Source organism: Aulostomus chinensis, chromosome 22 (genome assembly GCF_037954235.1).
Source record: "Aulostomus chinensis isolate RoL2024-O1b breed Wild chromosome 22, RoL_Achi_v1.0, whole genome shotgun sequence".
In the NCBI taxonomy this organism is placed as follows: Eukaryota; Metazoa; Chordata; class Actinopteri; order Syngnathiformes; family Aulostomidae; genus Aulostomus; species Aulostomus chinensis.
The window spans coordinates 11,395,182-11,411,440 of NC_141341.1; the positions used below are offsets into that span (position 1 = coordinate 11,395,182).

The window sequence follows — 16,259 nt, forward strand, 5'->3', positions numbered from 1 at the left end:
ATGAAGGGCCAGGACGTGCTGTTCCACACCTGGCAGTAATTAGCCTCCTGAGCTGACGTCTGATTGGTCCATTACAGAGGTTAATCACTCTGACCAACAGTTTGCTTCTTACTGTGAGGCCAGCGAGGTGTCTGCCTAGCTATGACCTACACAGCTGCCCTCTCAGGTGTCAAGTAGCACCGCTGAGACACGTGGACGCTGATGTACACATGCACGTACAAATAACTTTTTTCTTTAAATTGGCACCTTGCTGTGTTTCTGCAGCGATTCTTTGGTTTCTAGATGATTTGTGTGAATCACCATATAAACGTCCACAGTGTCTTCAAATATGCATGTTTTCTTCATCCTCCACGATTGAAGCTCAATATCTGGACTGTCGGCCAAACAAAACAAGGCATTTAAAAACGTTAGCTTGGATTCCTTTTTCTAAAGATAACAAAATGGAACAATTATTGTTAGTTATGGCTTTAGTCGGGTTTTATTTTTGACCATGGTGCAGATTTTGGTCCGATGGAGTTTGTTCACTTGTCATTTTGCTGGACCTGTTGACATGTTGCTTCAATAGCCGTTGTGATTTAGGGAGAAGAAAAACTTTATGACAACGGAGCATACTCCTGGTGATAAGGACAAGAACATCAGTAAATCGGCTGTCAAAAGTTTTTTCATTTTTTTCTTTTTTCTAACTTTTAGCACTAAGTTACTATATACGTTGATGTACTTTGAAAAGGTTAGTAGGCCAGTGTAGTTATCGTACGTATTTCTTTTAGAGAGAACCTTTTAACAAGGCACGTGAAACATTGAGGTCTTTAAATCTTGCCAATGCAAAACTACACACTGAATATATCTGAATAGAGAAGTGCATCGTTAGTTATACCTCAAATTCAAGCAAAAACTAGAATATTTGTACAAAGTGCCACTTAAGAGTCCTGACCTCCCTTTTTTCTGAGTCAACCACTAAAAGCCTAGATGGCCTCCAGTCTGGTTTCAGTGAGTAATATGTTGAGGTCTAGCCAACATTTACCAGTAAATAGGCCTTTTTCAGTTTTATTTTTGCTTTGTTCATCATTGTCAAGTGCAGCTCTATGCTGATGACACTGGTCTTTCAGCCCCTGTATGGTCAGTTCCACTTACTCACCAGCTCTGTGAGCTGCCCCTCAAATCACCCTCTACTTGTGTCACAACATAACCGATGATCACAGTTTCTGTTATTCAGGGAGCTGTTTATCTAAGACCTGCATCGTGTAATTTTGTGGCTCTCTTTTTTTGTTACACTATTTTGTTGTGCGCATAATTTTCCATGGCGGCATTATTTGACTAGTTTACTCAGTCTTGTATTTTTTGTCATTATTCCAATAGCTTGGGTAAGTTTTTATGTTTTCCTGTCTAGTCATCCTGATGCACAAAGCCCAATTTTGTGTTTTTAGAACTGTGATAAATGAGGGCTGTTAGCTAAATGCGACAATCTGATGGCAGTCATGACAACAATATTTAACCATCATCAAATTACACTTGATGGATTCTTTCTGCAACTCATGTTGTATTACAGCAACCACCTAACTATGGTGGGGGGTGAGGGGGTAGGGGGTGGTTTTAAGACAGTAACCTCTGCTATTATTGTGACCTCAGACATAATCAGCAAAAGAATGTAATTGGTTAATTATACAACATTATGAGGTTGTGGTTCAGTGGAGACTTTGCAAATCTGGTCAGCCTACATTTACTCCTTACTTTACTCCTTCAAGTGTTGTTAAAAGGATTTTTATGATCACCAGCATTGCTGAAGTCAGTAGAACACTCCTGTTGTTTGGCTGACTTTACAATGATGCAGTGCTAGGGATCTGCTCCAGCTACCGTACACTGATTTACCTCTAAAAATGGGTTGGCCCCCCTCCCACAATCTTTGCGGACATCACAACTGTTGTGAGCACAGACATACTCATCCCGTCTGGTACAGAAAAAATTCAAGGATTCCATGTACGGTTATCCCTTCTCGTAGCATTGATGTGGTTTTTTTTTGTTTTGTTTTCCCTTCGGACAAAACAAAGCAAACATTACCAGTTGATTTACTTTCTATTCTTTTTATTTGTACCGCTTAACATGACAGCCTCGGTGTAGTCCTCCAGAAACAAAGCCTACTTGGTGACCTAATTGAGGGTTAAAAAAAAAAGGGGAAAAAAGGGTGTCAGAACAATTTTGTCTGTGAGAACTGTTCTTGAATGAGGCCAGATGTTCTTGTTATCTTTCCTCCCAAACAAAGGTAGCTCGCATGAGATGCATGGGCAATAATTATGAGAAGGAGTACATGGATTGGATGGCCTTTTGGATATCAAATTACTAAGAAATGTAAGGCTGCAAACATTTTTATTTGTATTTTTTTTTACTAAATGTAATAAAATCTGCAGAGCTTTGTGACCTGTAGCTCCTCCAAAATGGGATTAATTTGTCAAACTATAATTTCTATTTTGCCTCTTCCCTCCATTCATATTTCAAAAAGAAATAACGGCGTAGTCATCAACACTGTTGGACTTGGGTTCTTTGTTTTTCTGCCTTGTTTCCAACAGTTGCTTTTCTGCTGTCACTGTGTGTGTGTGTGTGTGAGTGAGAGGGGGGGGGGGGCAGTTTAACCATTCCTTATGAGGGCTTAAGAAATGTTTATCTTACTCTGGCTGACGCAAACTGTATTCCAGTAAACCACTACAGACGATAAAAAATAATCCAAAACCAACTCTACAACAGAAAGCATCACCTACAACTATCACTTCCAGTGCAATAAATTCAATCATGTTTGGCATTTAAAAACAGAAAGTTTCCAAAGCAGAAACGAGAATGTGGCAGCGTGTGTTTGTTAAAGCCATCTGGTTTATTTGTGTGATTGTCATACCACAGCTATTCGTCAAGAACAAATCTATTTATGGCAATCAGCATGTCGATTGGACTTCTAAAGAGTACGAGACTGCATCCAAAACAAAGATGAGGATTCCCTTCATTTGCTAACTCCAAATCTTACATGTGGGGCCATGGACACAAGTAGAGTTTGCATAAAAGGGACTGAAAACATATTTGTGGGAGAGAGTGAAAAGAGGAGTTTGATGGTGTCATAAATGTTTTGCATTTGCTTACAAGGTCTGTCTCTCTGTCTCTTGGACTATCTTTCTTTTGATTGAGTGTCAAGTAAAGGCATCAGTAAGATACCAGGGTTTTTTGATACCAGGCATTTCTGTGCAACCCCCCTTTTTTCATTTCATCAAAGAACCCAAATGAGACATTCTAAATGTTACGATCAAATAGGTTTAAGAAAAATAGTTTTAACCTTACATGGATGTGGTCCTCTGCACCATGTTGAGAATTTAGCGCCTCTGCATTTACCCCAAAGTTGAAGACCAAAGTTGAAAATATATGGGATAACACCCATAAGCCTTGACCGAGTTGATCCCTTCCGCATGATTAAAATAAATTCCGGACCGAAGAAAAAAAACAAAAAAACAGAGCCCCACTCATGATAGAAGGGACTTGAGACCTAAACCACATACAGTGAAACCCCTGTCATCGCGAGACAGTTTTGAAATTTAGATATGGCAACAAGCCAGTTTTCTTCTCAAGACTCGGGTGCAATGGAAGGATTGAGGTGTATGCTTTTAAGCCGCAGTATCCCTTTCAATTATTTAGTCATTTCAAGATGAATATGGGATTTGTCGCACATAAAATGACCTCTTATCAGAGAGATCCAGCCAACCGGGGAACACTTGAGAAATGGAGATGTCAGAGCTTTTCCTTGAAGCAAGCAATTGCTTGGAACTGTGGAATTTGCAGTAGTTTTCCACATGTGAGAGGGCCAAGCATCTGCCACAGTTTGAGTCCTGTTATCATTAACCCCCCTCAAAAGAAAACACAATCATTCACCCCCGCAAACCCACAAGAACAAAGTGTCAGTCAATGGAAAGTTTGCAAAGACGAGAGGATGACCAGGGGTACATTTGACTTGGATGGAAATCGCAATGAGAAAAATCTCTCAAGATTTACATAACAGGATGATTGGCTTGACTGTGAAGATCATAGTCTGGAATATTTATAGTCCGAGTACTTATGAATAATCCGTTTGCGTCCTTTCATTCTGTCTGTCCTTTTGGGAACAATTTTTGTAGCGATGAATCAGTTTGGATTGAGCACATTTTTATTGACATAATCTATCACTTGGGTTTGAGAATTCACCAGTTGATTAGGGGTACACGCTTGGCCCGATGGAATTTTACTATTCTGAGGCACAATTGTCCCTCCTTTGCCCACTCCCCCACTGGCCTCCTCTCACACTGACATGGCCTGAGCATGCTTACGTCATCACTGAGCTGTAGAGCCTGACATTTTGGCAGGATTGAGTCACAGCAATGGGACCGGACATGAGTAATTTTGTATGATGGTGCAAATCCGGCCCCATGTCAAGCTCTACTATACAGACTGTAACACACACTCAATCAGAAGGGGACAAGTTTGCACCCATAATTGTAGGTTAGCTACTGAAAATCCAGTCGAACCACTGAAATTGAGTCTTTTCGTCCACTGAGCTGCCAGATTCCATCATCCTACCTCTTCCAACCATGCCTGGCCATGCAGGGCATGCAGCACCCCAGTAAAATTATGGACTTTCCGGGGGAAAATGTGCTCAGGCACCTTAAGAATCGTCCCTGTCAGTAGGCCCTGAGATATTCAAATAGCTTCTCTTTGCTCAAAGGATGTAATACCCATTTCCTAAATGTTAAATGGCAGGAGAAGCAGATTAGTCACTATGCACTGTATTTGCAGTTCTAACGTAGTTTTTTTTTTCTCGTGTGTGGGAGCAAAACCTGTTGCTGTGATATTTGCCTAGCAACCAATAAACATCTTCTCAGTCGGTATCACTTCCCCATGTGGTGCAAATATGTGACTTTAGATCAAAACCCCGTCAAGTTCTACAAGAAACAGACACATGGATTCTCCAGCTAACTTTATGAAAAACTGTATTGAAGACAGACACATTTCTGTCTGTGTGTCAAAAAAAATCTTTATCTGTTCCTAGAAATATGAGCAATACCTGTACTTCTGTTTCTCGCTTCCAATTTGGAAGCGGTCATACAGCGAGAAAGCCTGGTGTCCGTCCCAGTCTGTCAGCTCCACACGGAGAACATACTGCCGCTGGCTGGTTAACTGGTAAACATACTCGTTCCCCAACCAGTGCTCCGCGGACAGGCTGCCAAAACCCTGCAATCAAGAAGGAGAACAGAATAATCAGTGGAAAAATACCAGTGAAAATCGTATTTGTAAAGCATAAACTGGAGAATATTCAGTCGCTGTTGTCACTTTTATTTCAAAATAGTGCTGGAATCTCACCACAAGAGGATAGTGGAATGGTCGAGGACATGTCCAAATTATTTGTTGATTTAATTTTTGTCAATCAGAAGATAAGAGCATCGGGTTCCTCATAAGAAATATATCGGCTATTCATCCACCAGCACATTTTTTTTTAATTAGCCATGCCAAAGTATGAAGAATGTATTTTCCTCTATTTTTCAAGCATGCATAATACTGCAGGGTGCCAGCTTAAATACACACACACCTTTTCCATTTTTCTCCAACTCAAATTACACATGTTAAACTCATTATTACTTCAATTCTTCTTTCCAAAAATATGTGCTGCTTGCCAAAACAATGGCAAAGTTTTATATTTGATCAGAGTGTCTGGTGGTCACAGGTGAAGTGCTTCTGACAGCAGCACCAGCAGCGGATCGCAGAGGGGAATATCATGAAGCAGGATGACATTACAGCCCTGACAGGAGAGTCTGGACTGCTCCATTAAAGGTTGGGGGGGGGTGAAGTCAAGTCTGTGTGTGTTTGTGTGTGTGTGTGTGTGTGTGTGTGTGTGTGTGTGTGTGTGTGTGTGTGTGTGTGTGTGTGTGTGCGTGCGTGCATGTGTGTGTGTGGTGAAGAGGAATGGGAAGGAGGGAAAGTAAATACGGGGCATTCCTCTGGCCTTAGGCATGTCCTGCCGAGTGGGTGGAATCGAGAGAAAGTGACTGGGGCCCATTACAGTTCCTTAGCTCTCTCTTTAGCTCTTTCTCTACAAGTGATCTCCCTGACAAGATGTTCTTCCTCTGACTGGATATCAGCTCTGCCTCCAACTGTGACCAAAGTTTATCTCAAAAACTCTTGCTGGAAAATGGTTAAAGTCAAGCTCTGTTGACAGTTTTCCCTTGTATAGTTCTGATGTTTCGCAATCCTTCACACGCAAGCCTGATCTACATCGCTTAGACTGAGCGAGACCAAGAGATTGTCGGTCACATCGACAGGCTTTCTGCACATTTCTCAAGATACTTTTATTAGATATTATTGTTGGATAAAAAAAGGTAATTGATATTGACCATGATAAATCTAGAGAACTGTTTGAAATACAAAGATAAAGTAGAATTTACAGTTTGAGCTGCGGTGTTCAAACGACTTCACATGCTGATAAGATGGAGGGGTGGTTCATAATTTTAGATTTCCTATGAAGTGTAGTGTGATCATAGGCTTGGGATGAGAGCGTTTTTTTTCATTTGATGACCGCATTCCTGTTGCTACAGTACTCTTCAAACTCCATAGGCTGCACATTTTTGACAGAAAGATTTACAAATCCTTCAAGGGCATTAAATCAAGGGGTAAAGGCCTATTGAGACCAACAACATGAAAATTAATAACCGTATAAAACACCATCTATCATTTCTAAACTGCTGAAGGAAGGGGAGATTAGTTCTTTGCTGTTTAGCAATGTACTGCAAATGTCAGCCAAGGTCCACGGTACCTCATGTACTGTAACACACTCCATGCTGCCTGTCAGTACACCTGTTCAAAGCTGAGAGGACACGTCATTGCTCTTAGTTTTCTTCCTGTCCTCTTTATCTTTGCCTGTTCCTTTCGGTTTCATTTTGTTTTGTTTGTTTCGTCTTTTTTTCATTCTCTGACAATTCTGATGCTTTTGCATTTGTTTGGGTCAAAATTTAGATCCACAGGGACCAAAATTATTGCTCAGGAATTACCCATTCGAGTAAAAACGTTATGGTGAAAAACTGCAAAATGGCTGCATTGTGCTGTAACGATACTGGGAAACGATCAATGTCAAAGTTCATACACTAAAAGTGTTAAATTTTGCAACTGACTGGGTGAGATCGCTATTTTCTGTGTCCTTTGCTTAAAGTTTCACTTTCATTTCCATACAGGTGTTATAGGGTTGTTAAAAGGAGAAAATAGCACGTAAATATAGAGGAACTCCTGCAAATCATTCATTTCTAAGTCGTGGATGAAAATTTAGCTGATTTCGAGGAGGATGAGTTATAAAAATTGGATGTCTGAACTGTAAAGAAGGGGGAGAAACAGGTGGTGTTGCTGTGGGTGCTGTGATCCGATGCCCAAAGAGGAAGAAAGTTGTAAAGAGTGGGAATGTATTATTACACTGGTGATCTACAAGAACCCACCAGCAATGAGAACTCACCATTACATAACACTCTATGTGATCCACATCCCTGTGCTTAAGCCTCATCTGGCCAAAATAAACTGTAACAGAAAGCCAAGACCAGAGGGACACATGGGAAACTATCCATCAGACATGTAAGCGAGGCTTCAGTTACATGTTAGACGCACGTCTGTGTCTGTAGGATCCTTTCATTCAGGTTCGACAGGCTCTTTTAGTGGATGGACTTTTGCAGACAATTGCCCTCTAAGCAAGTTATAGCGTTCTTGCCTAAAAATTGAAACAATTCCAATAATTTTTCTACCTGTCGATCATTTTGCACAAACACACGACTAAAAAGAACAAAGATGAAAATTTGCTGAATTATCATACATCTACCGCCCCCAGATAAACATCAGTTCAGCCATTTAGAGCCATCTTTCAGAATCCCGAATGCTGATGCTATTACAGGACATATATTTTCACTGTTCACATCATTCTTTAACAGCATGGTATTTATAACTCTACATTTAATATGTGGTGTATTAAGTCCAGTGACAACTGAAGTTTCCAGTCTGAGTTATGCACTTAATTTGATCCAGCTTGTGAATTGTCTGGCTTATAACATCAGAAATAGTCTTGAAAATACTTCCCCACAGAGTCAGTTATACTTCATGCACAGGAGACGGGACAGAAGGGGAAATACAACTGGACGGAGAGAAAAAAAAAGAATGAACATATTCCAGTGGATGATAAACTGACAGCTAGTGGAAGGTACACAGGTGACCGATCAGCGTGCCTGCAATAATACATCTTGCTTAACTACAGATTTGGATTTCAACAATGTAAATATACTTGGATTTGTTCATGACGACAAACAGACAATGTCCACACCTGGAGCAGGAGACTAAACAAATGTGTTGTTTTTATATTTGGGCAATAATTTCCTGTTGGAGAGAGAGAAAAGGCTTCTCATTATAGGTTTGGCTGAGGAACAGAGTAAGTCTGAAGCACCCTGGATTAAAAAAAAACATTGCTAATAGAAAAACGATGGGGTTGGGAGTCGGGGGGGGGGGTGTCTATCGCTGAGTAGGGATGACATCTGGCTGAAACTTTCCAAACGGTGCTGGATGACTGGATTCTGCCTCTCAACATGTTCAAAAGAAGCCAGTAAGTGTACGCCATATGTCATAATCTCATTACTTAAGTGTTTTTTTTTTGTTACAGGATGTTATGCTCATTTTAAAAGTTTCCTACATTTTACATAACGGATGAGTGTATTCTCTCCGTATCTGTAAAGTACCACTATTATCATCCTCCCTGTATGGGACATCTCTTGAGGAGCGACATATTTTTCTTCCCTCACCATCTTGTACTCTTTCCATGTTCTTTGGAAGTCAACACTGCCGTCCTCTCTGCGCTGTATGACCGTCCATCCACCGCCGGCTGTTTCCATGTTGCAATACACCTACACATTAAAGAGAGAGAGAGAGAGAGAGTGAGAGAAATGAGAGAGAGAGATTTTATGAAGGTAATGCAACACTAATAGCACCCAAGGGTCCCTCATTTTGTTCAAGATATAACAAGCTAATGAATTCAATATTCAACGTAATTCTCAGCGGCATTCACAAACAATGAAGAGTTATTCGGATGATTATTTGTTTTTTGGACACTCCCTTTTCCCAGCTTATATAATGAATCATCTCTGGGAATGTAGTGTCCCGCTCAAACTTAATCAGTGTCTCCTTATCCCTCACCAACTCCCAAGAGATGTTCCTCATCAGAGGGCCTTGTTTCAGCAGGATCAAAGAGGAGATCCGTCTGAATGCATACCAAGAGACACCTGGGTGTAATGTGGCCCTTAACCTTGGACCTCAGTGTGTGTAAGCTGATAACGCAGGGCTACGACTCTATCTGTGGTGAGACCCCGGGGTGGAGTGAAGAAGGTCTCTCACCTCAGCTAGCCCACACAGCTGAACACACATGAACACAGTCTGGGTATAATTAAGGAAGCGTCATTTTCCCCGAGACATCATTCATCTTATAACTGCACAGAGAGTAAAAGAAGAAATCTACACAAGCCTACTACCATCATCTCAGGAGTTTATGTGTGTGTGTGTGTGTGTGTGTGTGCATACTGTAGATAAAGCACAGACACACTTGCACAATTGTCACCATCGTGATCAGCTCCTGTTTCATACCTCAGCTCTCGCTAAATTCCTGCACTCTCAAACTGGCCAAGTGAATTTTCAGCATTATATTATATATTCCTGCAGCTTGTGCCCATCATTTGCACTCAGCAGCTCACTGCAACCGTTTAAACCAATAGTGAAAGCACAAGCAAGACGTGATGAAAAGGCAGGCATTTTTCACATTAGTGGACTGCTGGCTGTAAGATATTGTGGCTTCCCACCCTTTTGGTCTCCTGAGGGTTGATCTGGATGTTGTAGACTCCGTTTTTATGGAAGCCAGCCTGGAAGAGGTCGGAACAGTCGCGGAACTTTTTCTCTTCATCCGCAGCCTTCGTGCTGTTGGGTACAACTGGAATACACCAGAAATACAGGAATACTGTTAGATGTATTTCACTACAGAATATTTTACCCTCAACACATAATCACAGTATTTGTGGTAAATATCCACAAACGTTTCCGTTCTTTTTAACCCACTGCAGGTTTTGCGTGACTAGATTAGCGCGAATGGAACTATTAGACATTTTTGTCAAGAAATAATATGGCAGTAAATTAAAAATGTTGTAAAGATAAAGCTTTACATATAATCGTCTGAAACTTTTTTAATCAAAATTATTGAGAATATGTCTTTTAATTTTTTGGTTGTTGTCCTTCGAGTTTATACATAATCCTGGTGTTGATATTTGTTGTTTGTAGCTGTTTTAAGGCAGCACACTCCCGGTGATTACATTTATTGGAAAGTTAACATGTTTTTTGAGTTTTTGGTTGTTGTTTTTTTTTGCGAACTTTAGGAAAACTGACCCAATATTGCCCACATTACAAAAAAAGACTGCAGCTAATAAAATCTGAATTCCTGCTTCTTGTGTAGTTTATTAGCTTCAGTGTTTGTTTGTTTTCTGTAATATGGACAGGACAAATATCCACATCACAAAATCTAAAGCTGTGTTTAAGTAAAACGAAGACTAAACTAAAAAAACAAAAACAAAAAAAACAGAGTAAGATGCCAGATACTGATTAGCTTAGCATAAAGGAGCAGAAGCAGTAGCTCGATTCTCCTGAAAGATAATCCAACAATGCCTCTAAAACTTATTAATTTAAGTTTTGTACCTGTTTGTTTTTTTGTGCTTATTTTTAATTTGTACATGAAAACAAATGTAAAATCATTACGTTTTAATCATGCTGAGTCTTAGGGGCTGTCAGTATACCTTGCAGTCCCACAAACTCACTTGGGGGGGGGGGGGGGGGGGTCGGATTCTTAAAAATATGTGAATTTTGATTGAACCAGATTGAACCATATTACCGTTAACCATTTTTTGTACATAATTTACTGACCTTGGGGGACAGATAATAATGGTATAATTATTTTTATTGTCGCTTTAGGAGGATACACTCTGATGCTTTGTATGTCACGTATTCAGACTATAGCTGTGACACGAGGAAAGACCCAAGAAACATTCGATCCCCGGATGAAGACACGAGAATAGCACCGTAGTCAAAGCTCATCATATTAGACATATATTCACAACTTGGGAGGAAACACATAAAGATCAATTTATCATATTTCAAGTCTGCACATCTGAGAGGAGGAAATATAAAAGAAGGCAGAAGCTGATCATAGAGGTCTCGCTGTGAGTATCTTATAACCACCAGATAAAATCTGAGGGCAACTCGCTGGAAGAGGAGTTGACCGACTGGATGATCTCTCACTCGGAGAGAAGGCCTCAGACTCTGACAGGCCAGCTGCATCCATTTCCATCTGTAGATAATTATGACGGCAATATTTTGAAACCAAGCAAGGGGCTGAGGACAAAATACTACAAGCTATAAATTTCAAGTTCCTGTTATAACAAGTGGTTTATATTTACTTTCCAACCTCTTGTTATATTCATGGAAATTCCTTCCGATTTTTCCTTTTTTTTCTTAATATCTACTGCATTTTCTCCTCCCGTATAAGGCATTTTTGTCACTTTTTCACCTCAGTGTTTTCATTGCAGAGTGAAAGAAGTTGTCAGTGAGAAGTGAAATGTGTCAGTGATCCTTGGCTTTTACTTTTATTCCCCCCCGCCCAGGATCTCTCTCCTTGGAAGTAGGTCGTTTACTTTGGTGAACTACAGTTTTTAAGAGAATTTTGACAAAGTATTGAGTGTCAGTGACATGAATCCCCTGCTGTGACGGGTTGACATCGCGACCCTTGCGCACCAGACTCTAATACAACAAAGGACAGCGCTGTCAGGCGGTAATTTACCCCTCGCAGGCCCACGGCGGGCTACATTTTAAGGAGCCGGGGAGGTTATTGGGAGAGGTGTTAGACTGGTGGACACAATTATTTCACAATCGAAGAAAAATAATGCTGAGGGACCGGACACTCCACTACATAAGCTTTGTTCTCTTGAACAGCTTGCTGCCCAGTTCTACAAATATTATTTATGTCCCAATATTTGTTTACAGAAAAATATTTTGTGGTTCAGTTGGGACTCATATTCTGCAGGGGGTTCATGTGAAAAGAGCAGCAGGGTTTCGGGTGTTTGCATAAATCAGTACCCTTGCCAAATGAGCCCAAAGACTGGAAGTAAGGAGAGTGAAAAATTGAGCTTAATGGACTGCCACAGACATCACTGCTCCCATGTGACCACAATCAGTCTCTACATACCGCCACAGTGATTCCACAGCAGAACCGATGAATTTCTCTGGCGCATTCATATATGAAGGACGCAAAGCAAAGCACTATAAAATTATAGCAGTTCATTCCCACAGCTCATAACAATACTGTGGAGTCATTGTTTAAGAGAATTATGAGAAAATTTTTGATTTAACTTCAATTATTTGTCCAATAATAGAGGTCATATTTCCTTTAATACACTGTTCCGTATAAATCATCATATTACCACGTGGATTATGTCCTTAACATGCCAAAAGGTACATTTCTACGGAAAATTTCTACAAACCTACATAATTATTTTCCTTCAGTTCATCTGCATGTGAGCAGCTAAGGCATAATTTATGTTTTTTTTTTAGAATGTTTAGGGTAAATTAAAGCTGAGGCTATAAAAAATATCGAAAAAGTCATACATTGTAGACGTGGATTCTGTAATTCCACTTAATTAGGGCTTAATTAGCCCTTAATAGTCTTGCTGTAGTTTGCGTGGATGTTGACCGCTATTCCTAATGAATGCAGCTGATTCACCAGCCATCTCTGGTAGAGTTGGCATCCACTATCCTATTAGATGACTTTTAAATATGTTCCTGGGTTTTACAGTTCTAGCAGGCATGAAATAGTCTCGTTCCATTTGTTCAAAGTAAGGCGAGAATTTCCTGTACCTTTTGGAAGGGCACTGAGGTTGCTGGCAATAACTGTGCACCAACACACTCCGCGGGGAACAATAGTTGTCAACCCGTTCTGCCGCGCAGTGAAGCATAAAAATAATCATGCGCAGCACTTAAAATTTGATCGGAATCATTAAACGATGTTTTAAAAAAGTAGTTTACCATTGTGTCGTGTTGAGGCTTTTACACACTGAGAATACCCGTTTCAGGTTCCGCATGAGTAAAACAGCTGTAAAAATGATGAATGCCATTCATTTGAAGGAATAACAGAACACTGTAAAACAAAATCATATTTAGCCGCCAGAAAGTTTTAAAGAGTGTTCCAAAGCTGTGCTCAATTACTGTTAATAGCAGTGTGTGGCTCATTGCTCCCTAATGAGCTTTAGGTAATGATTACAACCTCGAGATTGCTGCTTCATCTAGCCACATCAAAAATATCTTTCCGGTCATAAGTTTGCACTGCAGAGGAAAACCCAAGAGGGACCTTGATTCGAGGAAAACCCACAGAAATAGGGGAGAAATTGTTTATGCAAATGTTTTGTTAGAGACCCGATGAAACAGCCGGCAGAGTGCCGTTTCAACCATTTGTGTCTTTTCTGTCAAAAAGAAGATAGGAAGTGATATTTGATGGATACTTTTTGAAATTTATAGAAGCCAACAATGATTAAAAAAAACCCAGCTCATATCTACTTTTCCGACAGCTTTAACTTTCACAGCGAACGCTTACTCTTAACTGCAGACAAAGCCAGTTTAACTGCATTGATGTTGTTTTAGCCCCATCTTTCTGCCGATGTTTTGGGACGATGTTACAACCATAACGTTCTTATAACCATACCGGATGAGTCATCCACATTTTAAAATCATCCACCAGAAACCATTTACGATTCAATGTACCAAACCACTTTTTTTTCTGTCATTATTTGGCTGCATAATAGCATAGAGCTGACAGTCAGCAGAAGACATCTCTTTCAAAGACTTTAAAAGCCCAGTCTCTGAGTTTATATCTTTCTCTCTAAAGCGGAGTCAAGTCAAAGCAAAGTTCCTGCTTGAAGGGAAATGCTCAGGCTCAGTTTTCAAAACACAGCCTAACACCAGCAGACGCCACTCCATGGCATGAAATGCTAACCCTTTCCTTAAATAAAAACACAATCCATTTCTCAAAGTAACAAAAGCCCTCCCCTCGACAACAACAAAAAAAGAGAGCTTTCAGCTTCTGTGTTATGAAAGCGGTTGAAAAACAGAGCCAGTGAAAACGACCTTCAGTGAGATGTATTCGCACCTTCACCTCCTTTAGACGTGTGCATCCCGGAGGAGCTATTACAGTTTGACTTATTCAGGCTGGGGTGAAGAAAGGGGGTGACCTTTGACCTGCAAACCCACCTCAACCTTCACCAGCAGCATAGAAGAGGAAAAGACCAACCACACAGCAGCAGCAGCCACATGACATTTCAATCACTTCTCATTAAAGCTGCCACCCATCACAGACAGGAGATAAGCTGCTCTAATCTGACCCTGCTGATGCTGATCAAGCTTGAAAAGTTCAAATTAAATCAAACATTGAAGATGACAAAGCTAAAAAACCGGAGAGTCATCACCAGTCAAGCCAAAGTGTTCTCCAAAGACCTCTGATAATTAAATGCAACATAGACAAATCCAGACTAAACAGATGGATTACAAGCAGAGACCGCCCGTGACCTTTATTGCACGGAACATTAAAATTACAGAAATAAGCGGCGTGATAAACACAAAGCATGTGTTAATCATGCGCAGCAGCTATCCACTCATGACAACAACATCCTTTCTCGTCCTCGTTGTTTCCTGTCTGATGGGAAACCTCAAGAAGCATTGTGGGGTCGCCAGGGGTTCTCTGCAGGAAATCCTCATATGGAAATTGAGTTCCTCCAGTGCAACGACTGCAACCAATCTCTGGATATGTCAAATGTCCTGCGACCAATGGGACTTGAGGCCAATGTTAGGATCAAGTGAGTTTGATGTTTGAGAGGCTGGGTGAGGGGGTTCACTGTTTTGGACGAATATGGAAGGTCGCATTGCTGCCCGGTCAAATGTAGGACTAAAAGGGAAATCCCTTGTCTTGTATTAGCATAACATTGGGGAGAGCCTCTGAGGAATTAAATAAGCCTATTACTTCATAAGTGGTATCCTGTTTGACATTTCAGTTAATCTGTGTGCAGAGAATTTATAGGCGAGAAAAACAATTGTTGCAAAAGCTTGTAGCATGCTGGTTTATGAGAGGCACCAAACCTCTTTGACAGGAGCATTCCGGGTTACAATAAGAACCATGTTTCTTTCTTCACGCTGCTCTGGATGACGTAGGATATAATAGCCAGCAGATCTCTGTGTTTCTCAGCATGGGGTAAGGTTTGCAGAGTGGTGTCACTGTAATTTATGAAGGATTTTTAAAATTAAAGATGTTGAAAGTCTAACATCTATCCAGAGAAAGTTAGTATTCCAAAACAAGTTCTACCTTACATTACACAGCCAATTCATAAACTTTCCTTTTAACACTGTGGTCTGGTGAGGATTACTAGGCTGCTTTTTCTTGGGGTAGACAAATTTTGGATCGGTTGACAACAAAGACAGAGCTGGAAAGCAAAATCTCTGCTCCGCTGAGACATAAACACGTTGCACTGAAGCTTGTGTGCACCAGAGTAAACCAGGTCCAAGCAGGGCCCAAGTACTTCCAGTGAAAGTTATGAGTGACAACACTAATTTGACTTCCAGGTATTATTTTCTGAATTGCGCACCTCACAGAGCGAGCACCCTCGCATTTCCCAGAATCCCACCTCCCAACCCTCGGTCTTGGTTTCGCTCAGTTTACATGCTCATATACTAAACGCCTTATTAGCTTGCTTGGAGCATCCATGCATAGCTATAGCAGCTAAGAGCTATCGTTCCATCTGTCTATTGTAACACCGGAGTTACAACAGACAGATGCCAGTGAGTCGCTGGCGAACGTCTCGGTGCTCGGGTTTGTCTTTGACTTTATTTATGCATCTGACTTTCAAGGTATCACAATAGTTACTCTTCACTATTACAGATAAAAACACCATTGTTAAAAGTCTGGTTTCGCTCACTTTTCTTTTCAGTGATTCACAGTTCAACAATATGTGTCACTCTTGTTGTTTCGTTGAAGGCTGATTAGTTCTCTTACCTTTCACCGACACGCTCGACCTTGAAGGAATTCAGTTTTCAACATTTCTTTTATCATGTTAAATACTTTCTGGTATTTAGATTCAAATATTAGTCTTCCTGGGCTCAGCTGAATTCCCAGT

The 16,259-nt window shown here is 40.6% G+C and overlaps 1 protein-coding gene across 2 annotated transcripts in view; it reads right to left on the reverse strand.

Moving 5' to 3' along the window:
• angpt1 (angiopoietin 1) overlaps positions 1 to 16,259 on the reverse strand; it is a 50,637-nt gene that overhangs the window by 9,746 nt on the left and 24,632 nt on the right. For both annotated transcript variants that reach the window (XM_086193906.1, XM_086193905.1), the window contains 3 exons: positions 9,867 to 9,994; positions 8,820 to 8,921; positions 5,066 to 5,232 (listed from right to left, as the gene is read on the reverse strand). In XM_086193906.1, coding sequence (XP_086050032.1) covers positions 5,066 to 5,232; positions 8,820 to 8,921; positions 9,867 to 9,994 — 397 coding nt within the window. The remainder of the gene's footprint in view (positions 1 to 5,065; positions 5,233 to 8,819; positions 8,922 to 9,866; positions 9,995 to 16,259) is intronic.